Source organism: Diplotaxodon limnothrissa, linkage group LG18, assembly GCF_057381915.1.
Source record: "Diplotaxodon limnothrissa isolate DT_005_m linkage group LG18, D_limnothrissa_male_GT1.1, whole genome shotgun sequence".
Taxonomy (NCBI): Eukaryota; Metazoa; Chordata; class Actinopteri; order Cichliformes; family Cichlidae; genus Diplotaxodon; species Diplotaxodon limnothrissa.
Window position 1 is genome coordinate 22,842,677 of NC_140613.1, and position 27,156 is coordinate 22,869,832.

The 27,156-nt window shown below is 40.5% G+C and overlaps 1 protein-coding gene across 2 annotated transcripts; it reads right to left on the minus strand.

The window, feature by feature from the left end:
• LOC146613604 (rap guanine nucleotide exchange factor 4-like) lies at positions 1-26,349 on the minus strand. Of its 2 annotated transcripts, XM_085376971.1 has the most exons (31): positions 26,282-26,349; positions 21,835-21,977; positions 19,419-19,507; positions 18,440-18,586; positions 13,871-13,943; positions 13,503-13,523; positions 10,483-10,510; positions 9,506-9,634; positions 9,215-9,336; positions 8,556-8,739; positions 8,178-8,262; positions 7,655-7,715; positions 6,605-6,681; positions 6,013-6,159; positions 5,542-5,648; positions 5,359-5,425; positions 4,883-4,983; positions 4,226-4,376; positions 4,053-4,141; positions 3,936-3,967; positions 3,764-3,841; positions 3,081-3,227; positions 2,835-2,932; positions 2,507-2,632; positions 2,160-2,338; positions 1,940-2,030; positions 1,775-1,825; positions 585-672; positions 428-492; positions 251-305; positions 1-128 (listed from the first exon to the last, which is right to left on the minus strand). In XM_085376971.1, exons 1-31 carry the CDS (start codon positions 26,347-26,349, stop codon positions 1-3), a joined length of 3,027 nt encoding a protein of 1,008 aa, XP_085233097.1. The 2 variants fall into 2 exon arrangements, with proteins under 2 accessions (XP_085233097.1, XP_085233098.1); XM_085376972.1 differs by lacking the exon at positions 10,483-10,510 and having other exon boundaries at positions 3,764-3,839; positions 3,940-3,967; positions 4,883-4,961; ... (2 more) ...; positions 9,506-9,612; positions 13,468-13,523.
• Positions 26,350-27,156: the final 807 nt, after the last annotated feature.

Sequence of the window (27,156 nt, forward strand, 5' to 3'; positions counted from 1 at the left end):
TCATGTCCGCCGAGGCTCCAGCCGGTAGGAGAGCTGCGTCAGCGCCCTCTGGTTGTCAATCACGCAGAGCTTCCTAACGTAAGCCCGGACCTCCGCTTGATTCTTGTTCGGCTGGCAAATGTCAGGATCTAACATTAGGCAGAGATAAAGCAGACAAAAAAAATTTGACGGGAAAGATTGTTTACAGTCTGTCTGCAAGGCCAACAGATTAGAGGATAAAAGTGTGCTCATGAATAATAAGCAGACTTACTGAATGGCTGGCTTCTACAGTGTCTCACTTGTCGAATTGTGTTTGCTATAATACGCTGATGGAACAAACAGAAAACGGCTTTAGATACTGTGCAAACATGAATGAAGAACAACAAGGCACTGAGAAAACTGCATGCATAAAACATGCTCTCTCTTCTTTCTGTGAAAAGGAACTCACCATTTTCTCAAAATTGACCATGTTGTCAATGAATGTCTTGTTGCCCTCATGTGTAAATGTCATATCTGTAAAGAAATAGGTTAAAATGAAGCACAACCCAAATCGTCCATCTTCAAGTACTTCCTAAAGCCCTGTAAAGCCCTGTACTGAGTCATACCTTTTAGAAGAAGTGGCACAAAGGGGATAATCGGTGGTTCCAGTTTGGTAACAGTAAGTCGGTAGGACCGGTGGTTCCTTGATGGGTCCTATTGCCAAACAAGTTTCTGGTGTTAGATACATTTATAGATCAAGTTTTTTTCTTTAAAACACATACTGTTATGCCACCAGCCACTTATTAGGTATGCCTTTTAACTGCCCATTGAAGCAAATATCTGATTGGTCAATCACATGGCAGCAACTTCATGCATTTAGGCATGATAACATGGTCAAGACCACTTGCTGAAATTGAAACCAAGAATCAGAATGAGGAAGAAGGGTTATTTAAGTGATATAGTACTATAGTTGATGGTGCCATACAGGCTGAGTATTTCACAAACTGCACAAACTTCCTTCTAGGACTTCTAGGATGCTAGTCAGAATTCAGCATAAAAAACATAAAATCATGAATCCTTCCTACTTTATATCAGCGGTTCGGGCTGTTGGTGGTGATGTAAGGTGTGCAAGATATTTACTTTGGGCTCCGTAACACCAACTGAGCATCATTTAAATGTCACAGCATACATGAATACTGTTTCTGACAATGTATATCCTTTTATGACCACTTAAAGGGACGACTGCTTCCAGCAGGGATACCAAATCACATCAGAAAGGTCAAATGATGAAACTGGAAAAATGATTTCCAGATTCCCCAGATCTCAGTGCAATGGAGCACCTTTGGGATGTGGTGGATGGGGAGATTCACAACATGGATGTGAAGCGTACAAATATTCTGTGTGTTGCTGTCATATCAACATGGACCCAAATCTCTGAGGAATGTTTTCAGCATCTTGTTGAATCTGTGGCAAAAAGAATGAAAGCCTTTCTGAAGGCAAAAGGTTGTCCAACCTGGTATTAGTAAGGTGTACCTAATGAAATGGCTGGTGAGTGAACAGCCATGCAGTTGATTTTCCCTCCATTATTTTGTGCATCTGTCACCAAGACAACAGGTTTGAACCTAATTTTGTTTGTAATACTCATCACTGAAAACCAGATACATTTACAAAGAAAAAAAATATTTCCAGAAGAAGGATCTGTTTTACTCTGAGGAGACAGCAGACTTATACAACCAAAGCGGCAGTATTAGCATGGTTGAATACAACTAAAAGTTTATCCATAATGAATTTCAAAAGACTTGAAAATGAAACTCACCATCATGTTCTCAAACTCAGCATAGAACTTCTTAAACTTGGTGGGAAGTTTCTGTCAGGAAAAGCAGATGGCATCTCAGTGAATCGAGGATTTAAGCAACAGCAACATGCAGATCTGGTTCACAGCATAACTGTCCACGGATTATTAAAAAAAAATAAAGTTTACCTCCCACGTCTGGCTCAGTCTGCTCACAGCAGGGTTGCTCATCCCCATGATGATGGCAAAGAATGAATTGAGGTTCTTAAATTCTCGACAGCTGCAGACAGACACACACAAGCAGAAACCAAAGTGAAAACCAACAACACCCAGCTCAGCTTCCTCTACTGTTAGCTAGAAATACTTCACTTAGTGATGTGCGTCCCATTAACAGTCACATCCTACTCACTGTGCCGCTATCTTGATGAACTTCTTGAGGAGCTGGACTCTCTTGCTGAGCTGTCCGCAGAGGCAGACTTCAGTGACGACCCACAGCTGGACCTGGTTGAACCTCCTCAGGAACAAGTCTAGATTAGCCGTAGTTCGTTTAAAACTTTGGCAGCCAAACGTGTGGTAGAGCAGCTCGTGCTGTGGAAGAAGACCGGGGAAACAAGAAGAAGAGCAGGTTGAGAGGTGAGAGATCCTGCCGGTTTAACAACAGTCTGTGAAAAAACAAAACTGCTGAAAATGAATTGACTCTGACTCTAAAACAAAAGTCTTTGCAACACTTAATGTGGACAAAGGTGAGCAGGATACCTCATGAACACAGCTGAAGAGCTCCCAGTCAAACATCGTCATTTGATAAGCCAAGTCCTTGGAGCTCATCAGCTCAAAAGTTGACATGGAGCCTGCAGTGGGCCCTTCCTGGTCTGGAAGAGGAGTCTTGAAGTGCACAAAAACAAAAACCAACACAGTTTCTTTGTTTTCCCTCAGCATATAAAACTAATATCTTCTTGCTTCGAGGCCACTTTTTACTAAATACTAAGTGTATTTCTCGTATCTTCTATATATATTTGCAAAAAGATTTAATTCTAGGTGGTAATGCAGTTTAATAACAGCATAGTTCATAACATTACTCTCTTACTAGACTGTTGAGCTGCTCTCGAGGACAGGCAAATAATCTCCCATTGATGCTCAAAGTAGAAAACACCGATACATCATTTGGCTTCAAGATTTGTTTTTCTGTAACAAAAATCGGGACAGATTCGCTTTCACAGCCACATAAGACACTATCATGTGCAAATTCTTAAAAAGGTACACAAGATAATCTACGAGTAGATGATGCTGCAAGTTAATGCCTCTCCACGTTTAAGATGATCTGTTTTCTTACCACCCGCAGAGCTGAGGTGGACCAGCAGGAGCTCATCGGTAGTGCCGAGCTTGTCCGTCACGGCACTGATCACTTCTCGTCCCGTCGCCGCCACGGGAATCCTGATTGTAGTGTAGGTGTGATCGCTGCAGTACACCTTCAATAGGACTGCACACGCACACGTGAAATTAATACAGTGATATGGTATGTGACAGCTCCTGATCTGTGATGACAAAGAGCTGCTTCCAACATGAAGAAGCAGGAAGCTCGCAAAGCTCACTGAAGGTTTTGCCTTTTTGTAGTCACAGACTGAATCATTCAAATATGAAAGCCGGCTCATTTCAATCAAATCAAAAGTTTATATTTTTTTAAAGTTAGCCCTTAGATCTCTGTTAGAGTGATGACTGGGGTCTTTCTCTGCCTCAGCCAGCTGTCACACACATGAATGACCGGAAAATAATCGTGTTGTGGATCTATGTTGCCAACCTATCCGTAAGATTTTGTCACACCTTTTGTGCAAACACAAGTGACAGGATGACAGGCAGGGTAAGGGAACATTCTTATCCAATCTGTCTTATGAAAATGGGAAAATCCACTTTAAATAGCACATTCCAAGGCAAACTGCTGTCAAAATGTCTTTTTCCTTCAGGTTCAATATGAGTAAGAAGAAAAATACATAAATCACACAAATGCACAGAACTTACTGTCATCTTGATTTCTAATTGGCTGTTTCTTCTGCAGCCTTTCCTCTCCGTTGCTGAACTGTCGTATTAGGGTCTTCTGTTGAATAAATTATATGACAGCATCCAGATAACTACAGATGAAGCCGACATGTGAAGTGGACTGTAAAATTTTATCGAAAGTTATATAACAGATGTACCTTTTTTGTTGCTTTGGCCTCTTCGGAGCTAAAGAAAAAAAATTAAAGTGATACAACGAATTTGTCGTGTGCATAAAGCAATGACAATAAATGTTCAGCCCACAGAAACATACTGCAATTTGACGACTTTCTCCAGGTCAGGTACCAAATCTTTCAAAGCTCTCAGCATACGGGAGTCATTGGATAGACTTCCATACAACTCCTACAGAGACAAAGAGGAAGAACCACTCAGACTATGCAGAGGATCTGTGTGATTTCCTACATTTAAAAGGCTCAATGTGCTCACCTCCAGGAAAAAGATCGCAGCAGGTTCCTCTTGTAGCAGGTAGGTATGTGCGTTTGCCCAGCGCAGGGTCATAATCAGGGCCCTCCTTTTACTGTTGAGTGCATACTCCAACCTCTCCTGTTCAGAGCCAGGCGGCGATGTCACATGGTACGTGCGCACAAGGTTAAAGGTAAATAGAAAAGCGTTGACCCATTAAAGTAAATAAACACAGGTATATGGATACCTACATCTATGTCTCTATTTATCCTCAATTAAAAATGTACCTTTCAAGCAGCTTTAGTTAAAATAAAGTGAGTTTTGAAATCATTCATTATGTTAAAAAAATAGAATAAAGCATGGGATGTATTGCGTTAACTGCACAGTGCTAAACTTACATTACAACAGCTTAGGGAAGAAATACCTGTGCAACTGGGATTACAACTTGTTACTAAGGTGTGAAGGGAACAGCTGCTCAACTGCTGCTTCAGCACTTCCACAAGCAGAAACTGATGTTTCACAATCTAAAAATGGCGCCGGAAGTGTTGTTACATTACGCAGCAAACCGTGAAGAAAACCAGGGTTATGCACCCGACATGAGACCTGTTTGTTTTTATTTTTTTGAAACGCAGTTTAGATACAGCAGGAAGGAAATAAGGAATTTAAAGACAAAAAGGATATTGTGACAGGAGCAGAGGGCACAGCTGGCTGTTGGGCATGAAGACACAGTGCATGAGGACAAAATCATCCACTGCTGGGTCTGACACACGAGAAGAAGCAGAGTCAGTAGCAAGAAACGAGCAGATATTTCATCTTTAATGCATTCATCCTGTCAAGAGATAGTACTAATCCAGAGTCTAACCCAGACTCATGTAAACCCCTGAAATTTGTTTTAATGCTGTTTTTCTGCAGCAAACCTTTTCAAACCACAGCAGAATATCCTATTTAATATCGTGTTTTACAGTAAAGAAAATACTGAATTATCAATTTCTTGTTTTAAAGTTCACATTAGTAACATTTTTTAATAAAAGACACTCTTCAATAATTCATAATTTATGCTATAGCTTATGAGTATCCTGCAATTTACTATCCTGACAGCATACGATCCCAAATTAATCTGATGATTCAGCTCTGCTACCTGGGTCACTGTGATGTATGTCCATCCTCATCGTCTCCAAGAAGTGCTCAAGAATCTTCTCTGGAGTTCCTGATATCACAGTGTACCTGCCAAGGTCACCAAGGATCACATAAAAACCCAAACATTTTTAATAAAATAGAGAGAAATACACATATACTGCAAACACAGTTTTAAAGTACTTTTAGGTACAGTGTGCATACACCCAAACACATACTTTATGTTTCCCAGTGTGGAGGCTCGAGGACTCTTTTCTAACACCAGCACAGGGTGATCGTGCTCTTTCAAACGCACCGTGTTAGCTTCCACATCCTGCGGAATAGAATAGTTCAAAATGAGTGCAGTACCATTCATCTGTCAGAGGAGGGAGACAAACATCACAGGGGCGGCGGCGTCATGAGCGATTAAAGCATTATGTGACATCATTGCTTTACACAGCTTCAGAGGATGATGCATATTTTCCCTCCCCTATTTTCAGATCCTGATAATACAGACACAGTTTTAAACAAAGGGTTACTATGTGAAATAAGTACACATGTGTACCACTGCCTTGCATCAGTTCTTTATTCATAGTCATTGGGAAGGAGGAAAGCAGATGCTGGCTTTAAAAACTAAATGTTTCCACCATTTTTTCTTTACTGATCTTCGATCAGATCAGGGATAACTGTCTGCCTACCCTGAGTATCCTGTTGAAGTCTTCCTTATCCACACGCAGGAAGTGACAGTTGTCCTCTCTCAGGACGATGGATGCAGCCCGAGGTGAATCTGTAACCAGGGCCAACTTTCCAAAGTCATCACCCTCGTGAAGTGTACACACCACACCCTGACACACACAGATGAACACACAACTTGCTCAGACACATGTTCAGTTTACAAGCTTAAGATCTGAAGAAAAATATCAGGAAGGACGAGTAACTTTCTGAATCATCTTTGTATTCTGTACATGCGTGATCAATCCACGTGCAGCGTATTTGCCTGTACACTGGTTGTGTGGTGTATGAGTACAATCCCCTAAGCCAGTTAATCACAGTGATGAGTCACGATGAGCTATGCACAGTTTGCCAAACTCACTGCTGGTGTTTCCCCAGACCTACAGGGAGCACAAAACGGCTCGGCTCTTTGCAGATCTGATGAGCTACATATTTTGCTCCATTACATTCAGACTGAATATCATCAAATGAAGCAGAAAACTAGAACAACGCTAAAGTATCAAACTAAAGAACATAAGCAGGTAGATGGATGGAAGCCTTTCAAGCGCACCCACACACCTTTCCATAGATAACCACATTAACGGAGCCCTTCAGGATGATGTACCATGATGTGCCTTCTTCTCCTTGGTTAAACACTGAAAGGTAATGAAAACAAACACATATTAGTCCTAGCACACACATTCTGTACACCTGAAGTTTTTCAAATTGTGAGGCATGTTTCTCCTCTTAGAGTCAGAACTCAAGTCACAAACACAATTGTTAAATCTAGACGTCCCTTTTAGAATATATAATTTTCTCTACATGGGTGTAGCACAGGGTGATGCTAATGGGTTAGCTATCATGAAGGTAGCTCTCTTTTTATGTGGTTAGATCACCGTGGTAACATCTGCTGAACACATAACCTGGTCAGGAGTAGGTTATATTTAGCTTCAGTTTAAAATTGGCTGCAAGCACCACATTATCACTGACTCTTTATTCACAATAAAAAGAAAAGAAAAAAATCTCTGTGTTCTCTATACATGCAAACTGTCGAGCAGTACCTTATTAACACCGCAGAACAAAACAGCAAGATAGCTGTAAATTACTGTAAGTAATATTAACACAATTTTAAGAACAACTACTCATGCACTACATAAAGTTACTTATACATTACTTAAATTTAATTACAGTATATTTATTTCTCACCTCCTTAGTAAACCTACCTTTAAGTATCTGTAAGTAAATTTAATTATATTGTGATTTCAAATAAAATGCATCGAAATTCCATTTAATTACAGGACAATTAGTCACAGGCCGAATTATAAAGTGTTACTGAGTAATCCACTGATGGCTGTTTCTATAAGCATGCTCCAGCTGCTAAAAGATAGATACACATTAAGACTGCACTGCAATCAATAGCACTAATGGAAATTTAAAAACTGATCTATGCAACTTTTTCTGCGCTGTTCTATAAATACTTTGTCTGGAGTAATCTTAGATCTCCTTTTTAAAATGGATGGTTCAGTTCAGTTGCCTCAACTTGTCCTCACAGGGGACCAGCACTGTCTGACAGGCTGAAAGACCTTTTTACAGAAGGAAAAATGTATTCTGTGACAGAAGAAGACTCACACACAGTTCCAGCTTTTGCATGTGACTCAAAGATCACCACACTCGCCAGTTCCCTCTTCACCTGCAAACCAAAACAAACTGCTTCAAAACTCTTGGATTTTGCTGCCCTGCAGACAAAAATGGAAACTAAACAAGAAGATGCCCAGATCAAGGTTTTTAAAGGTTATAAAAAGTGACCTGAAAGTAGGTAAATTACTGTTGCCAATATAATCTCTGTAGTTATTACAGACCTATTAATGGTATAATACACATTTCCACATGGCAGTAATGTGATTGCATAAACGAAAAAAAAGAACAACAAAAGTACTTCTGGAGCCTGTACACATTTAATTAATTCTGCGCATGGAAAACGCCTGCAAGCACAGGACAGACTGAGCACCACACTGTCGAGATAAATAGTATAACAGCTTCTTCTTCTTCCATTTTTAAACATAAAAAGATTGTGATCTGGGGTTCTGATGTATTAACAATGTTCTTGGCATCTTGTACTGTATGTAAAAGAGTGGCACACCAGCTAACTCACAGTGTTGGAGAGGTGAGCTAAGGCCTTGATGTGAAGCAACTCGTCATAGATGATCTCTAGGTCATCGCCTGTTCTCTGACCAGGCCTGCAGACACAAAGGAGCGAGTCACAATGCAGTCACCATAAACACTTCATGCATGCACATCAATAAAGTTACTTATGACAGATGATCTCTGCCTATTCTTTCACATGCTTAGTACTTTATATGAAGAATGTTGGTATGACTGGATATGACTGGGTTCAATTAGCGAACACTTCAGCACTCTGGTATCGGAGGGGAATGTTAATTATTGGATAAAAAGCAACAATATATTGCCAGATATTGTTGCTTTTAATGTATTTTGAATCTGTATTTCAAGAGTAAATGATAATACTGACGATTTCCTGAGGATCATGCGCAGCAGTGCATCGGGGCCAATCTGGGCAAGAAAGAGGATGGTCTCCGGCAACTCTTCCTCACTTTCCCTCTTCTCCTCCTCACTAGGTAACGGTGTGTCCTCCTCCTCATCGTCAAGAAAACGGTAGAAGAGGTATTTGTCATAGAAACCGAGCTCCTGGTCCACTGGAGAGCAGAGAAGCACATACAGTCAAAGCATCAGTATAAACGAGCGTGCATGCAGATGAACTGTTTTCTCATCTCAGAACATTTCAGCCTTGTTCTTTGAAGTGAAGGACTTTGAGATTGGATTCAATTTATATGTTATATTCATGCTTGGAAACTCATTAATTCTTACTCTAGCATTCAAAGAGAAAGCCTCCCTGATGATTGATGTTTAGATTCAAAACTCACATTCCAGCGCAGAGCCAAATGGAGACACACTGGCTCTAGTCTAAAACTAATTTGCAATTCAAAGTTTCAATAACACTTTATTCTAATTTACGCTCTAAACGATAAGTTACGCATGGAGTGTGAATAACGTCTCCCAGCTTTTCAGCTGCTTTGAGGTTTGGGAATTGACTTAGTAGGTTAAGATGACTCACGGAAAGAAATGAACCCAAAGATATGCATGATGAGAAACATCAGACTTAAGTATTACCATGATTTAGCACCCCTTCTTCTAGTAGTGCCTGCCACATCCCGACAGCATGGGAGCGAGTGAGCACACAGGCGCTCTGCAGCACCAGCCAGTCCACCAGCTCTGTGCCTACACAGCACTGTCTGCAATACACATGTAAACACACTGTTTACTGTATATTTACTGTGGGGAGGTTTAAAAATACTTAATGTAATTTTCTGTAAATCAACACCACATCCACAGAAAGCTTCCCCAAGCACTTGCAAGCACATAATTTTTCAGAAATACAAACAGAACTGCAGACCCACATACCTGTATGTCTTCAGGTGATACTTCCTGTCTCGAATCATGTGAGGGGCTCTGGACAGGATGGCGTTGCGGAGAACCTTTCCAGCTCTCTGCAGCTTCTCTGAGGGGATCTGCAGAACACAGGGACATCGGCTTAGGTGACTTCATCTAGTCCATCTAAATCTCTGACTGACTAGATTGAGATTTTTTTGTAAAATAGGCTGTGATAGAATCCATCATTTGATTGATAATTTGGTTGGTCAAGCTTTAAGTGGTGTGTGTTGGCAAGAAGAAGTTTGGGAACCATTATTTATCCAGGATTGTGGTCCGATCGCAATCTGACTCAATCGGCCCAATGAGCTGAATGACTTCCGACCGGTGGCACTGACGTCACATCTTATGAAGACTCTAGAGCGGCTCTTCCTCAACCTCCTCCGACCACAGGTACAACATGCCCAGGACCCACTACAGTTTGCATACAAGGCGGGTGTCGGAGTGGAGGATGCCATCCTGTACCTCCTACACAGAGCCCACTCACACCTGGATGGGGGAAAAGGCACGGTCAGGATCCTGTTTCTTGACTTTTCCAGTGCCTTTAATACCATCCGGCCCTGTATGCTTCAAGAAAAACTGAACAGGATGGAGGTGGACCCCTGCCTGGTGGCTTGGATCTCCGACTACCTCACCGACAGACCACAGTACGTCAGGCTGAAGGACATCACGTCTGACACAATGGTCAGCAGCACAGGAGCACCACAGGGAACTGTGCTGTCCCCTCTTCTCTTCACCCTGTACACCTCTGACTTCTGCTACAACTCTGAATTATGCCACATTCAGAAGTTTGCAGACGACACGGCCATCATGGGGTGTATCTGGGATGATCAGGAAGAGGAGTACAGAAGTCTGGTGAGGAACTTTGTCGCATGGAGTCACACAAACCACCTGCAACTCAACACCTCAAAGACTAAGGAACTGGTTGTGGATTTCGGGAGGTCTAGAGCAGGTCCACTGCCGGTTCAGATAGAGGGGGAGGAGGTGGAGGTGGTCAACAAGTACAAGTACCTCGGGCTGTGGGTGGACAATAAACTGGACTGGTCATGCAACACAGAGTACCTGTATAAAAAAGCCCAAAGCCGACTGTACTTCCTCAGGAGGCTGAGGTCTTTTAACATCTGCAGGAAGCTCCTGAGGATGTTTTACCAGTCGGTGGTTGCTGGAGTACTTTTCTATGCTGTGGTGTGCTGGGGGAGCAGCACAGCAAAGAAGGACTCATCCAGGCTGGAGAAACTGATCAGGAGGGCTAGCTCTGTGGTCGGCATGAAGCTGGACACTCTGGTGACAGTGGCAGAGAAAAGGACATTAAAGAAACTGATGGACATTATGGACAATGCCAGGCATCCTCTGCACACGGCCGTTAACAACCAGAGGAGTCTGTTCAGTGACAGGTTGCTTCTCCCCAAGACAAGAACTAACAGACTTAAAAACTCCTTTGTCCCACACGCCATCAGACTGTTTAACTCCTCTCTGGAGGGGAGAGGGAGGGGAAACAGGAGGACAAAGGAGGGAACAACTAAGCTGTAGTGCCTCTGCACCTCACTGTGCAATACCTTTTGTGCAATACTTTTGTAAATAGTCAACGGTGCAATAGACTCAATACTTGAAATGTGCAATTCACTTGTATTTTTATTTTTATTCCTATTTATTCTATTTATCCCCTTCGTATATTTTATTTATATTGTCTCTGTATTTATATATATGTGTGTGTGTATAACTCTGTAACTTCTGTCGGTGCTGTGCTTTTTTGGAAATCGAATTTCCCAGAGGAACCCACCCGAGGGATTAATAAAGTTCTATCCTATCCTATCCTATCCTAAGTAAGAATCCACAGTTGTTTCTTTATTGGATACACTGAGTAGTCACTCACAGTGCACGCCAGGAAATGAAATGAATTTAGTAACTTGTTTAGCAGCAACAATAACCATCTGATGTTTCCTGTAGCTTCTGCACGGTGATGAAGAGTCATTTTGGAGCCTCGCGCCCATAAACTGCTCTTGCTCATCGATATTTATGGGACATTTTGGTTAAACAGCCACAAAATCTCAGTTTGCTTAAGATCAGAACACGAGCATTCCAACAGATAAATTCTCCTCTTGTTAAAGCACTCTGATGTTGACTTACCTTTGTATTTTGGTACATTGTATTGATGCAGTACTCAACCTTAAAGTTAGAGTGTTTAAAATATCACCAATAGATGTCCACAGATTTCTGTTAACTGACTTCTGGTTTCTTACCCCTCCCTATTTAAATACATAATCATACACAACTCTATGACACAACACCTACGACTTCTCTTTTCCTCTACCTTTGTTGTGCTACATATGTATATGTATATGTATATGTGTATAAAATGCAATTATTCAGGATGGCGATGTCCATCCTGGCCACTGTATTCAGGACAGCTGGGCAACATGGCGGCTTCCACAAACCATTGCCCACCTTTATGTATTTTTAATGATTTAATTCTAATTTTATGACAATGCATCTGTTTTTTGGACATAATCACACACTGATCAAATATATTTATGAGTACAATGTTCTTTTTTCTATTAAATAAAAGAAATTTAAAAATGGTTGACTGCACATTGTAGTGTCATGTCATGGCCTACCGCCCTCACATTCTCGTGTAAAACTTTTAGTAATAACATTTTTAATTCCTTCTTGTTCCCCTCAATGCCGGCAAGCCGACCAAGCGTTCAGCTAGCAAATTAGGCCCTAACATGATGCTCCCTCCGCCATGCTTCACAGTTAAAATCTCATTAATTGAGAATGTGATTTTGAGTAGCACAGAACAAGTAGCACTTAGAATTCAGTAGCCTTGTTGTGTGTGCAAAAAATGCCTGACATCAGTTTGCTTATATTGCGTGTCTATAATCATGATTTAGACAAAGATCAGCTCAGGTTTTATGTTTAATCAATGCAAAAAATTCCAAATAATTCACAATTTTTTTCTTACAGCGATATGTGAATGTGTACATGGGCAGATTCTGAATGCTGCTCATGTAAACTATGGATCACTCAAACAGTAAAACTGTATCAAAACACACAGGACATACAAGCAGACACATCCTTTATAGGCCGCACCTGCATAGACAGCAGGGGAAATGACAGATGTGTGTACACACACACATACACATACACATCTGCTTCTGAAAACAACAAAGGAAGGCATTTTAATTGGGCAGATGGGATCTTTCTTCTGTGTGCATGCATTATCTAACATTAGCATAACTACAGAGCATCACAGCTGTGAGTCATCATCGGTCTCTTCTCAGAAAATACACGCACTTCCAAAATTCATTCTGGCACTCTGGTTCATTCACAAACATGAAAGTATGCAGCGTTAAAAACAGCTCGATTTTATGACCCCCGTGGCCCGGTTTACCACACGTTTCCAAGAAATATTCAAGTTACTTTCAGTTTCGGATGTTAACAAAAACAAAACATTGAGCTGATGTAATGATTACTTATTTTTACTTATTTTACTTACGTATTTGAATTAACTGCATCTTTTTAATTTCAATTATGATCACTATCAGGTTTTTATGTATCTACCCTTCAAGTTGCAAACAGTGGCTCGAAAACTGGGAAAATGGAAAAACAAGAGTCTTAACTGCACATTTAAATGTATAAAGGTTTTAACCTGAAAAATATTTAAGTTCAAAATGCATTAATAGCATTGCTTCAAACATTAAAAAATACACAACTACTGCTCAGCTGTTCTAAATTTGTCTAGAAACTTCTGCTTAGAGATATTTTGACAAGCAGTGACAAAAGTGGGTTTTTTAGTCAGGTTATGATGGTCTAGAGTTTTGTTAAGTCATGCTTTCTGTAACTTAAGGCCGGGTCTGTTTCTCATTATTTAGTTACAGTAAACTAATCTAAGAACTTCATTTAGGTTGAAAATGTAATCCAGAGGAAACATTTACCTTGTTGTGAGCTTTGTTTGCAGAGTCTGAATTCATGTTGTCTTTGTCTGTGAGTCCTGAGGAGAAAAACACATTAATGCTAAAGCACAACAGGATGCTCTGCTTCCCAAAAGCAAAAAAGCACTGTATATCAACTAGAAAAAAAGAAACATAACAATTTTATATTTACATATACACAATATAGACTCATCCATCCTTTTAACAGGCTGGGAAGGAAAAGACCTGCTTCCTGTTTTTAGTCATCATACAGAAGTCTCCATCTTTTTTTGTGCATCTCCTGCACATTTCCAATTTATTACTTGCAATATGTTTGTACGCGTAAAAACGTTCCTTGAATAAACATTTAAGCAACACCCAGAGTGTCTTTTTCTATTCCCGTGTCTCCACTTGTGCATCTACTCACTGTCATTGTTGGATCCACTCTCCATGGCTCCATAAGGAGGGGCCAACAGTGCAGCCAGGCTCTGACGATACTTCTAAAAAGCAACACACATCAGAGGCCACATCAGCCTTGGAAACACCTCTAGCAGGGTATCATCTTTAAAGCACCAACATCTTTTAAACATCAAAACCCATTCCTGTTCCATCTCTCTCTCGCTAAAGCGCACAATGTTGCTTGAACACAAAAGCGCCCCTCAAAACAAAGCCCTTTGTACAACCAAGATCATTTACATGCAGAACAACATTATATAATACACACACACACACACACACACACACACACACACACACACACACACACACACACACACACAGCATGTAAACAAGGGTTAGACTGCTTTGATGTGTGCAGATGCTGTTCTTACAGTTGTACATTTCTGTAGCAAAGACTATGAAACACACAGAGCCAGAGCTTTTGTGTCTGAATGTGCCACTGCTCTTCTGCAAGGTCATTATCAAGCAACCCATGCTTTCTGACAACTGCCAGGAATACACACACACACTGGAAGAGAAACAGAGACAGCATCTGTTTGACCTAAAGACACAAACGCTCCCCTATCCGTGTTTTTCTTGCACACACTCGATCCAGAAGCTAGTGAAGCTAGAACACTTCATGTCAATACTAAAAAATGCACAAACGTGATTCCAGAGAGTTTCATTCTGTAAAAAGACAACAACAGAAAAAAAAAACATACAAGCAAAGATTATGCACACTACATACTAGACACAGTTAAAGTCAAGGAGTCCGACTCACCTGAGTTAACACACTCAGCTGCTTAAGACTGAAGGGACTGAAACCCCAGAGAGCTGCCCTCTGCTCCTTTACAACTCACGCACACGCCACCGGATAGCATCCTGCTCAAAACAAGCTGCTCTTTTCCTTTTTTTCTCCCCTCTCTCTTCCTCCCTTCCACTCACACAGTCGCCCCACTGTCTGCCTCCGTCTCACTCACCCTCTCTCACTGCGATCACGCCAGGAACCAAGCCACTTTCTCTCACAGGTTACCAGGGTGATTCGAGTCTCTGTATTACTGAGCTACTCTAGTGTAGGAAAAGGGGTTAGTAGTCAGAAAAGGGAAAGGCAGAAGTAGTGTTGAAGAGGAGGAGGAAAGGAAGGAGGCTAACAAAAGAAACGTGGCCAATAGAAGAGAGGGGAAGCTGGCATTAGAAATGTAGAGCAGGTGAAAAGGGGCACAGGAATAAATCAGAAAAGAGAAATGAAGTAACCACAGTCCAGACAAACTAATTATTAGCAGTAATTGTTACATATAAAAACATGTCTGTAGGCTATTTCCCATTCAAATACTTTTTTGATCTCGATTTTACTAGAATTATGGAGCAGCGCTTTTTTTCTTTCATCCTTTCATCAAACACATCCTGTAGCTTTTTAGTCTCCACCACAAGCACACGTACACAAATTAGTCCTTGCACACGGGCACACACATAAAACACAGAGAGCCATATTTTGGAGATAAGATTAGGAAAAAAACAAAACAAACAAAAGACAACAACCTCAGGCCATGTTTTCTGTTTTATGTCCACTGTCCTTAAAATAGACAGTCGAGAGGGAGACAGAGTGCACTTAGTCAAAAACACACGCACACACACTCTACGAGCTGAATAATACGATGGCACACATCACTTTAATAACCAATTATTGTCTTATCTAGGTCTCATGTGTTCCTGTAGCACAAAATGGAGGAATCACATTTGAGTAAATTGAATTTCAATTCATCCACGGTCACACGGGGAAAAGTCTTTTTTATTTTTTTAGACCAGATAAATCAAAACAATGTGATCGATAAAATTGTTTGTGAGAGGGGTCATAAAATCTGATTTAAAAGCCAAAAAACACCAGACAGAAAATAGTTATTTTTTATAACCAAACTGTCAATTACCTGCAATTTCATTAAAAATAAGAACCATCAAAAAAAACTACTGTTTTCTCACAATCACTGTATGGAGATGAGAACCATAGTGTGGGTCGGAAAGATTCTGGATTCTGCAATACAAAATAACCACCTGTCAGACCAAACAGCAGCTCAGACCACACAGCCTTTCATTGTGAGGTTACAGTGAAGTGCTGCCCAGCTCTGCCACGACTTCCTCTCTGAGAGAGAAACAGTGAATGGAGCTTGTAACTCCAACAAGGAGGCCCACGGAGAGGCATCTACTACAAAGCCAAATCTCTCGGGGCAAGGCTGTGTGAGTGTTCGTACTAGTAGGTTGTGCGATATAGTAACTCTTTGCAACTGACTGTGAGCTTTTACATCATTTGTTATCAAATCATATTTTTATTTTATTTATAAAGCACACAAAGCTGACGCAGGAGGGTCACACAATAAAATGCCACACACACACACACATCAAACAACAAACCATCACTTTCAGTACTTTTTGTTCATCTTTACGCTAAAGATACTTGATAATGACTTCGGCTGTCTGTTTGGGGTCGTCGTTCTGCTGCAGAATACATTTGGGGCCAATAAACAACCATTCATATTTCTGAAAGCATTCTTTGTTTACAGCTTTTTTTTCCACACTTGCCTAAAACTTTCGCACAGTACTATAATGAGATCAAAGCTCAATATCTGGTATTACCAAATCTATTACTTGCTATTGCTGTTGCATTGAAATCTGATGATTCTTTTCAGTTTTAATAATTCCATCAGTGCTGACAAGATCCCCACACCACTGGCTGAAATGCAGCCCCAAAACAATGCCAGAGCCTCCACCATGTTCTTCTGTAAGTTGGCATACTTCAGCTTAATTTTCCTGTTTCCCTTCCTGAAGAATAACTTCTTGACTTACCTTCTCCTTCTCTTAGATCATTTCTGATGAAGCTGCAGATAACTCAGCTGAAGGGTCTGAAGCATCTCTCTGGTCCTGCGCCAAGTTTTTGACATATTTGTTCTTAAGGACATGACTTTCCTATAATATAACATATCTATAGTTTAAGCCTTCCACTTCTTCTTTAGTCCTCCACTTGTCCAGTTTCCTCAAAATTTCTTAAGGACAAATTTCCCACCAGGCTAAGATCTACCAAGATTTCAGCTAATACCTCATGGGAGTCACTTTATTGGTGCAAAAATGCTAATGCTAATTTTTGCTATTTGCCCAAACATAGCATTTAAAATAGATTCTTTGCTAAGTTGTATTTTGACACAACACTGATTCATTCATTGAGTTCGCTGCTTTTTTAATACTTCATGTATTTGATTCTTATTCTTAACAAACAAAGAAAAAAACATGGAAATAGTAAAAGGACTGGACTGAGAGTGAATTTTAAAAAAAAAGCAGCCAATAGCCAAAGAAAAAACATTGAAAGAACTTCAGAAAGTCTCAATTTAACAACTGGAAAATAATCTGGCTCCTTACATAACTAAATAAATAAGGGGTGGCTCAAGACTTTTGCACAGTAATATCAATATTATTTCCCTTGCCTAGTGTATAGCCTCTTGTGTATGATCTTTTCATGTTTAAATATCTTTATGAATACTCAGCTTAGATGAGAGTGTAAAATAAGATTGCATATATTATCACATTACCACTCATTATTTAGTTACTGAATATACAGTATATGGTATTATGGCTACAGCCTATCCTAGCTGTCACTTTGCAAAAGAAGGAGAAACACCCTGGACCAAGACACAAAGACAGACAACCACACTCACATTCACATCCCTCGACCTCCTGTGCATGTAATGTGCTGTGGTAGGAAGCCAGCATGTCAGGAGAGAATCCATGCAGTACACAAGGAGAGCATGCAAACTCCACACAAGCTGCGTAAATCACTTTTTAAGGGAAAACATACTCTGAAAACTTCGTAAGCATCTTCTGGTTTCTTAAAAGAATTGTCCTTGGGCTTTTTGTTTTGATGGCTGCCTCACTGGAGAAATGTGACAGTTCATCCAAGGCAGAAAACTGTATTTCAGACATGCAGATACAGATCACTGAATTACAGTACGTCCTTTTGTTTGTGGCCTTGTTATTGCAGGAATCTGTGTAACCTGCCTAAACAGAAAATGTAATGGCATTTTTGGGACTTTATAGTTAGTTTTACATAGTTTTATAGTTTTTTAGTTTAAGAAACCAAAACTATTATGCATATACATTAAAAAATTGTACCAATTCAAACAGATTAACCTCTCTACAGCAGCTTAACAACATTTAAAATGTCCTTAAAATCATCGTTTTAATAATTCTCAGAATTAAAATATTTTGTTATTAATTTATAGGCTAAAGGAAATCTGAGAATACCTTTATTTTTCCAAGTAGGAAATGTGAATCCAATTAAAAGAAATAAAAAAGGAATCATTTAACTAATCGTGTTTAGATTTTTCTCACTGTTCTCACTTTAAATAAATCACTGTCAAGTTACCCGAAGTGTGCAATAGATGTGCAAAAAGGCACCGTAATGGTGGACAGCCCTCTTGTGGTTAAAAGCACAATTACAATAAAAGTCTCAAAAGCAAAGCTCTTTCCACAATGGAGTTCATGCAGAATCATGAAGTTTCATCTCATGTCACACCTCCCAGAGAGTCTTAAACTCCCTCTGTTCGATCCGGAGCAGCTCGCTGGTCTCTCTGCTGACAATGGTAGCGTGGCGCGGCGTGTTGTCCAGGATCGACTCCCCAAAGGCTGTCCCAATCCCCAGCGTGCAGATTGTGACTGCATCCTGCACACAGACATGACAACTTTTAGTTACTGTGTTTCTATAACAGACGAGCATTTGTTATTGAGCAAACATGCTTTGTAGCAGCATTCACTATGCTGCTACAAAGCAGTGAAATTATACAGCAGTAGCTACAAGCAATGTGTATTAGGTTATTTTAATGAACTCGGACAGACATGGAAAGCAGACGGATTAATATGTGCAAATGAATGCAAATAAATCCAAATATGAGCAACTGCTGTTTACTGTAAGACAAATGTCTCTTGGTGCTGTATATAATTGGGCAGGCTAGAGGGAAGCAATGGACGCATATTCACTGCTTAGTGGTTCAAACAAATACACTGCTTGCTATGGAAACCTTTTCAGCTGTCCAAACTGGCATTTCAAATATAGCCACAGAAAGTAGGCCACCAATTTCACTTTAGGGCTACATACATGAAAAGGACGTCTCACAATAGAGGAGCTTCTTATCGCCGTCTTTCTTTCGAAGCAAATCCTCTCTCCTTCTCCTCCCACGTGTCATTCTTCCCCACTACATGTATAGTATAACTCTATTTCCACGCTCTCACAGCGAGGGTTTAAAGTAAGGAGGAAGCCAAATTTCTCAGTGGCAATTTCTCTCTGGTATATTTAGGAAGGGAGGCACAAATGGAGGCTAAAGAGTCAAACAAATTCAGCTCTCAAACATACAGGACAGAGTAGAAGCCCCTTAAAAAGGATCTTGTTTGATAGAAAATATATGAGAGCACTAGGAAATATCAACCATGAAAGTAACATCACCAATCCAAAAGCATCCAAGTCATTATTCATGTATGTTTCTCAATGTGACTCTCACCTGGTGGTTAGCGGTTTCTGACACTTTGACATCCAGGGAGCCAGAAAGGACTGCATACCAGCTGGTGCCAATGTCTCCCTGTCGAAACACTGCGTGCAGTAAAATACATTAAACCACATTAAGAGCTGATGAAAAACGTCACTAAGACAAAAGCACTCATAAAAACATGCCCTGCCATCTGATGATAAACCACAATCACTGCTGAAAGAGACATCAGCCAAAAAGGTTTTGATACAATGATAAATTGATAATAAATATATTTGCAATAAACTGAAATGTGATTGAAAAGGTTATAAATGCACCTAAAAAGGAAAGCGTTTTAAATATTTTTATCTTTAACTGAAAATCAATTGACTTGAGCTCAAATAAGCAAAATGCTGACAAAACGCTGGTGTTAAAGTAGCTACATTAAATATTGTCTTGATTTTGTGATCATTAAATTACACTACTATAAGTAGTATACTGGATATAGGTCCACAATTTGTTGGACAAAGACATAATTTTTGCAGTTTTGCTTCTCTACGTCACTGCAGTGAATCTTAAATCAATCAATCGTGGTATGACTGAAGTGCAGACTCTCAGCTTTAATTTGCATTAACGGTAAAAAGACAGTTTTATTTATAATCCCCCAATTTCATAGACTTATATAGAATTAATTGGACAAACTAACAGGATTTTAAACCCAAGGATTGTTTTTAACACTTGGATGAAAATCCTTTGCAGTCAGTGACTGTGTGGAGTCTACAATCCATAGATGTCCCTTCAATGCTCTGCTTAGGTCTTTGCTGCAACCACCTTCTGTTGCTGCTTGTTTGTGGCTCTCTCTATGACTTAAAAGTCTCCAGCAACTGTAAAGCATGCGCTGTTGTGTTGAGATCATGTGACTAACCTGGCCCGTGAAGAATATCCAGTTTCTTTGCATTGAGAAACTCTTGGGTTGCTTCTGCAGTATGCTTTGTTTCATTATCTATTTGCACTGTCGGGTCAGTTTTGCAGCATTTTTCTAAATCTGAGCAGAGAGTACAGCCATGTACACTTCACAGGTCATCCTCCATCCATCATCATCTATCATCTATCAGCAGTCTCACCATCAATAAACACTATAATGACCCAGTTCCACTGTCAGCCTTATGTACCCATGCCCTAACATTTTTTAGATGATACACCTATTCCTCAGGAGTGTCCTTGACTTGGCTAGAAGTTGTTTTTCATAAGCCTTGATTATAATCCATTGTGAATACAGACACAGGCAGCTGGAGACCCAGTCACAAAAAACAGGCAGGATGCATACACGGACCCTTGCGCTCATCTTCTGATGATGAAATTTGCTTAAATCACTTGGACTCTCTCAGACTCATGGATGCAGGAAGTATAACAGAAGCTTTAACCATAGAAATACTTCTATCATAATCCATTTTAATTGCCCTCTGTGGTCTTTTAGGCCTCTCGGTATCCTGAGCTGGTCGTTGCAGTCCTCCTTTTTAAGAATACACCACATTAATACTTTGGCTACCCCTAAAGTTTTTTCTATCACTCTGACAGACAAAGCAAAACAAAATAAAGCTAATGATGGCCTCCCTCACTGGCACTGACATCTCTTTGGGCTTCATATTTAAAATGAATGTGAAAAGCTATAAAATGCAAATTCAAGACTTTTAATCAAATCCAGATATTATGTCTGTTTAATTTGTCATGAAATTACATGAACAGGCCCTACTTGGCCATGAAACTGCTTTTCGGTGAACTGTCCAATTAATTTTGAGCCTCTGAAAACGGGGGACTGTGAATAAAAAACGTCTGTAATTCCTAAACAGCTGACATAATATTTTTGTTAAACCCACTGAATTAAAGCAGTGCTTCAATCACATATTGGCTGATTGATTTAAAATCCACTTGCAGAAAAATCAAAAAGACAAAGCATGAAGTCCAAAAGGAAAACATATAAAACAGACTGGATCCAGGAAACAGTAGGGCAAGAGGAACAGAGTATTGGGAGGATGCCACTGTATATACTTACTCCTGTAAGTATATCGTATACTTATAGTATACTTATACTTATATAGTGGTATCAGGGAAGTGGAGAGAGCTAGGGAAAATGATACACAGTTGAACTAAATCACAGAGGATGAGGCAACATAAGCAAAAGTAAAAGCAAATACAAGGAACAATTAATAATATTAATATTAGTATTGCACAAATTAGTTAAAAACAGGCATTGAAGAAGGTTAGGCACATTTTTGCATTCCAGTGCATCGTAAGTCTTACTGCGCTCTCTCCTTAGGAGACAAAAAGGTATATTATATACTGTATGATGATTTCCTCCAATCCTTTAGAGCCTGACTAAACTCAACAGCATCAAAGACATCCTTTTACATTCCTGTCAGTATTGTGGGTTTGTGAGCGTGCGTGTACGTACACGTGATGCCTTTCTCCAGGCATTCATAAAAGGCACAGGCACAGATCTGCAGTAGGAGCGGAGGTGGGAACCTCTGGAAGGCTTTGACCTCTCTTAGTCGGGTCAGAATAATATCCACGTCCTCTCCCGAGCGCTCCGCAGGCCTGCGCAGAGGAAGAGCCACCATTAAACCCACACGAGGCATTAAAAAGGTGTATAAGGGGTTATGCAAGAAACAATTGGCATGATGTAACTTGTTCAGTGTGATGGATTATCTATCTTATTCAGGTCTATTTCAGCCTGAACTATAGCAAATCAATCAAAACCCTGCAGTATGCTTTCACTAGCAGTCATGTTAGACAGTTGCAATTATCAGTCAATGGACTAAACTGTGAGAAAGCAGCGATATTGCCCTTTAAGTAAGAAGGCTGCTCTATTGTTATAATATTATCTATGAATATTTGTGCGAGAGCACGCTGTCATTGTTCTGCCTGGTGTCTTAGTGATAACAGTGAAGAGCTGCAGGCACAGTTTCTCTCAGCTCAGGCCCCCCACAGGCTGTTGATGTAAGATCTCATTTGTACTGCTGCTTTTTCTAATGCGCTTAAATCTGAGCACACACACACACACAACTAAGTCATTGTTGGACATCTAAGCAAGCACACACAAGAGACTGCACGCACGCACACACACAGAAGTTTGATCTGCGAGCTTAAACAGTCTGTTCTGAGACGTGGTGGTGCAAAAATACCAAGCCAAAATGTCTCAGAGTAACACACTGCACTTAGCACCATTCATTCACTTATTTTCCCCTTCTTTCCTGATAGTGACTCATCTTTGCACGTGTGTGTGTAAGTGTCTGTGTGTGCATATATGTGTGTGTTCATACAGAATAGCTAATGCACTGTGGGCTCTTCCTTCACAGATGAGAGCCTCTCAGTCCCCTCTTCTGCTTCATCTCCTTCCTCTTCCCTCACTCCCAGCCCTCGCTCCTTTCTGTCTGCTTCTTCTAAACCTTTCTCTAATCTCCATCTACTTTTCTCTTCTTCCTCTTTCAAGACTTGCCAGTTTTTAGAACATGATAGCCAAGACTGAAAGGGACAAATGCAACCCATTTTTCTCCTTTTCACTAGAAGCACAGATTCCTGGTGCATTTAGTGCCACCACTTACACATACCAAACGCCCTATTTATCCCTTTACGTCTGCTCCGCAAGCTCAAAGGCAAGAGTGACTCCCACTTTACTCACATGTAGGTACGTATGGTAATAAACGCCGAGCACGTGTGTCACGAAGCAATGAAATGTACCTGTACCGTGTACCTTGAAGGGTTTGCCACAATAAAAACAGATCAAAGGCTGCGTTGCACAGCCCATTTTCTATTCCCATATCAGCCACGAGCTCAGAGCTTTGAAAGGTAGGTCTTTTTTTCCCTCTCACATTCTTTCTTTCTTTTTTTTTGGTCTCTGACTCATCCACCTAAAGCTCATGTATTGGCCCTTGGTGCTTCAACAGGGTGTCATATCCCAGAGTAGGCTGGGTTAATGGTTGAGACAGGTGGGCTCCCACACACTACGACAGACAGGGAGAGACAGGGAGGTGAACTCTGCAGGGTTGAATGGGTAATACAAACACCACCCTTCACATATGCGTCTATAGTAAAACTGTTGGGCTGTGTCAGTTATCGTCCCCTGGTTAAGTCTTCGCCCTTTCCCTTTTGTCCATTAACCTGTGCTTGCTCACTCACTTCCTGTCGGGAGGAATCTGCCTCCCCCGCTGGTGAGAGAAGAATATGACCTGAGAGTTGTTCACCTTCTATCACTGTCCCTTCATGTCTCCTCTCTTCCTCGACCTCTTCCTTTTGTCAGCCTTCCCCTCTCCCTCCCCCACTATTCGTGTCAGCAGAGATCTCAGCTTTCAAGCACAAATTATGGCGTGTGCGAATACGCACACACACAAACAAAGGATTAACAAATCGACCAGCGTGACACACTGAAGACAAAAACCAAGAGACAGCAGAAGGTCATGCAGATTGTTTCTTGAAACAACCATCTGGAAAAATTCACTGTTCACAGACAAATAAATCAGAGGTTGATTTGTGGCCGCCTGTCAAAGTGCCACACAGATTCAAAACAAACAGATTTATTCGCCTGGTGGATTAATACATTACTGCAACACAGATTATGTGATTGTATGCAAGAACCTCTTCTGACACTCATCTGCATCACCACTAACAACCAGAGATGGTGTTAAATCACTGAGCAGCATAAACCCTGCTCACTTTGCATTCAAATGACCAATTAGAGTTAGAAATGACTCATCAAGTTTTGCAAGATTTGCAAATTAACCTACATAATACGCACACTTATACTTTTCACCTATGAGGAATTGCTTTTGCTAAGACTTACTACTTTGATATGTCACCCTAGTACTAGACAAAAATATTTTCCTGCAATAAAAAAGGCATTAAATATAAACTTGGATCTGGCTTGGTGCTGTGTGTACGTTGAGTGCACCATCTATTTAACTCCTGGTACAACAGAAAACAAAGCAAATAAGATCTTATCCCACATACTTCACAGCCACTGGCAATAAATGTCTTCGGACAGATATATTACAGACAGTCGTATCTTAACCTCTGTCTTTCTTTCACCTTCCTCCCCTCTCTGCCTCTCACTCCTCACTTGCTCACATCAACAGTTAGCATAGATGAAAGCTCCCAAACACACATACACACACTCCTGGATATTGATTGAATAAGAGGTGGATAGCTTAAAAGCACTGAGTGCTCTACAGTAAGATCCTGCACAGTCTTTATGAACATCCAGCTAATACTGCATACTGGTGACTTTAAGTTTCCAACATAATTATTCTAGCCTTAATTTCAGTAGATGTTTTCAGCACTGACTTAAACAGAAAAAAACAACAACATTTTGCACGTTTATTTTATGAGATATGTGAGCAGGAGAAGGACACACTCAATCAAAACTGCAAACAGAACACAATCGTTAAACTTGGGAAACCAAATTTATTTGCAGTGTTTCTGTGCTAGACCACCAAGCTAATGGCTTATGCCAAAGAGAAGCCCTCTTAAATAGGGAGTGGCTGTAAGTCTGCAACCAATCACATTCCCCATTTGCTCACCAGACCACAGCAAAGATCACAACACCCTTTGAATTTTTACAAAAGCATAAGCTACTTTGAGCAAATTGTTCAAAATATGTGCAACTAAAACTGAAGCAATCTGGAACTTAAACAATTTCTAAATTATTACAGATTGTAAAATATATTTAAAGGCGCCAGCATCTCGAGTTGACTATTGGTGGTAATGTGTCTTTTATGGTAACAACTCATTGATTTTTACACTGTAAATCTGAAGATGCCAACTGGGCTTCTGGAAAGCTACGAGGCCTTTCTCACTAATTTCTGACAATTTATATTCAGATCAATTACTCGCCAAAATAACCCAAGGACTAATTAATAGTTAAACTGGTTAAAAAGTATAATGCCGTGTTGTCAGTACCCTTATCAGTGACTAATAGTTGCATTTATCCACTCAGTTTTATTCCAGGTGAGGATTAGGAGACAAGATGGTTGCTTCAGGTTGCCATTGGTAATGTGAGGATGTGTCAGATAGGTGTGTGTGTGTGTGTGTGTGTGTGTGTGTGTGTGTGTGTGTGTGTGTGTGTGTGTGTGTGTGTGTGTGTGTGTCATATATGTCACTGCCTATGATCTAGAGTAATTACTGTAGTGCTGCTCTTCATCATGTTTATTTATTCGAGCCCTCTCCCTGAGCTTTTTCAGCACAGTAAGGGAGCTTTGCTGTTAATTGGGCAGGCACAGTGTGGACTAAACGATTGTCTAATCGCTGCAGCTTTTGAATTGTTGAGCTGTTGATAGACAAACTGTGAATTGGATGTTCGGTTATTCTAATCTGTTCAGTCAGCCCAGACTAACGTAGCCTCATGCAGCACTGTGAGATAAACGGGAGGAGGAGAAAAAAATACACTGCCTGCGCTGGCTGGCCTCTAGTATTTTATTCAAATCACGCCACAGTTGTATTTTAAAAATGTATGGCTATTTGATTCAAGCAGGCAGAGATAAACCATGTGCGTCTCGTCATCAGCCATGCAGTGCAGAGACACCACAGTGAACCTCGAAGCCACCAACGCCTTTTTGACCGGAGATACAAAAACAGGAATTGTTTTTAAAAAATCGGTGTGTATTGTTATGCACTGCAGTCTGTACAACTGGGCGGCAAGTGGTGTCAATTTAATAACAGCGATAATATACTAAAACAAAATGAGGCGTATCACGTTATTATTGCACAGTCACACACTGCACACGCAGCGATCACCGGTTCCGATTAATCACGTTGACGCGGATGAATGAAAGAGGGCAGAGACGACACAATCGTTGCTGCGTGGGGATGCGCGGCGTGGCACTGGGTCATGTAGTGCTTTCACCCACCTTTTATCCAGGCAGCAGATCCACTCCGCCGATGGGGACGAATTAGGGGACGTCTGCACCGCGACCATCTTCCCCGGCTGTGTGTGTGCGTGTGTGTGTGTGTGTGTCACTAGACACTGTGATGCTTACCGGAGGAGGGTTCCCGGTTGTCGGTGGTCGTTAATGGTTGTGAGCTCTGACTCCCCCTCCCCGCCCCTCTGCCTCACACAACTACGGGATGTGTGTTCATATATATATACATATTTCTTTTTAAAAACAACACATACACACACACACACACACACACACACACACATATATATATATATATATATATATATATATATATATATATATATATATATATATATATATATATATATATATACACACATACACATATATACACAAACTTCAGTCTTTAATTAGCTCAGGTCTCTTCAAATGTCACTGCGTGTCAGCATGGGGTGGACCCCAATCTGGGAACCCATTTATTAGTCTGTTAGTCTCCTGCAGAAACCTGTGTATGAAGACAGAAAGGTAATATTGATAAGATATGATAAGGTAAGTTAGCCTTTATTGGTACCAGAAATGGAAATTTCAAGTTGTTAAAGCTGCAAAGTATACAGGGCAGGAATAAATAAACAGATGCAGCATATATAACAACAATAATACTATGCAAAAAAAATATTTCATAGTGCAGTGGTTGTGTACTGATCAAAACAGATTTTTTTAATTGGGCTGGGGGCATTAACTTTTAATTTTTCCAGCGTAGTGCATGTTTATAGACTTTATACATTGTAGAGCGTTGTTTGTCTCCAAAGCCATTCATAGTTGGTTTTCTTCTTACATCACTGACCTGCTCCAGATTCAAATTTTGCGTGTTTGTCCCCAAA

Bases quoted from the DNA above. Each gene is read 5' to 3' on its own strand.
- LOC146613604 (XM_085376971.1), bottom strand. From the start codon at position 26,349: ATGGTCGCGGTGCAGACGTCCCCTAATTCGTCCCCATCGGCGGAGTGG. The intron at 7,716-8,177 runs GTGAGTTAGCTG...TTTGGTTTGCAG, and splicing joins TAGCTCACCTCTCCAACACT to GTGAAGAGGGAACTGGCGAG. The intron at 3,968-4,052 runs GTATGTTTCTGT...TTTTTTCTTTAG, and splicing joins GAGAAAGTCGTCAAATTGCA to CTCCGAAGAGGCCAAAGCAA.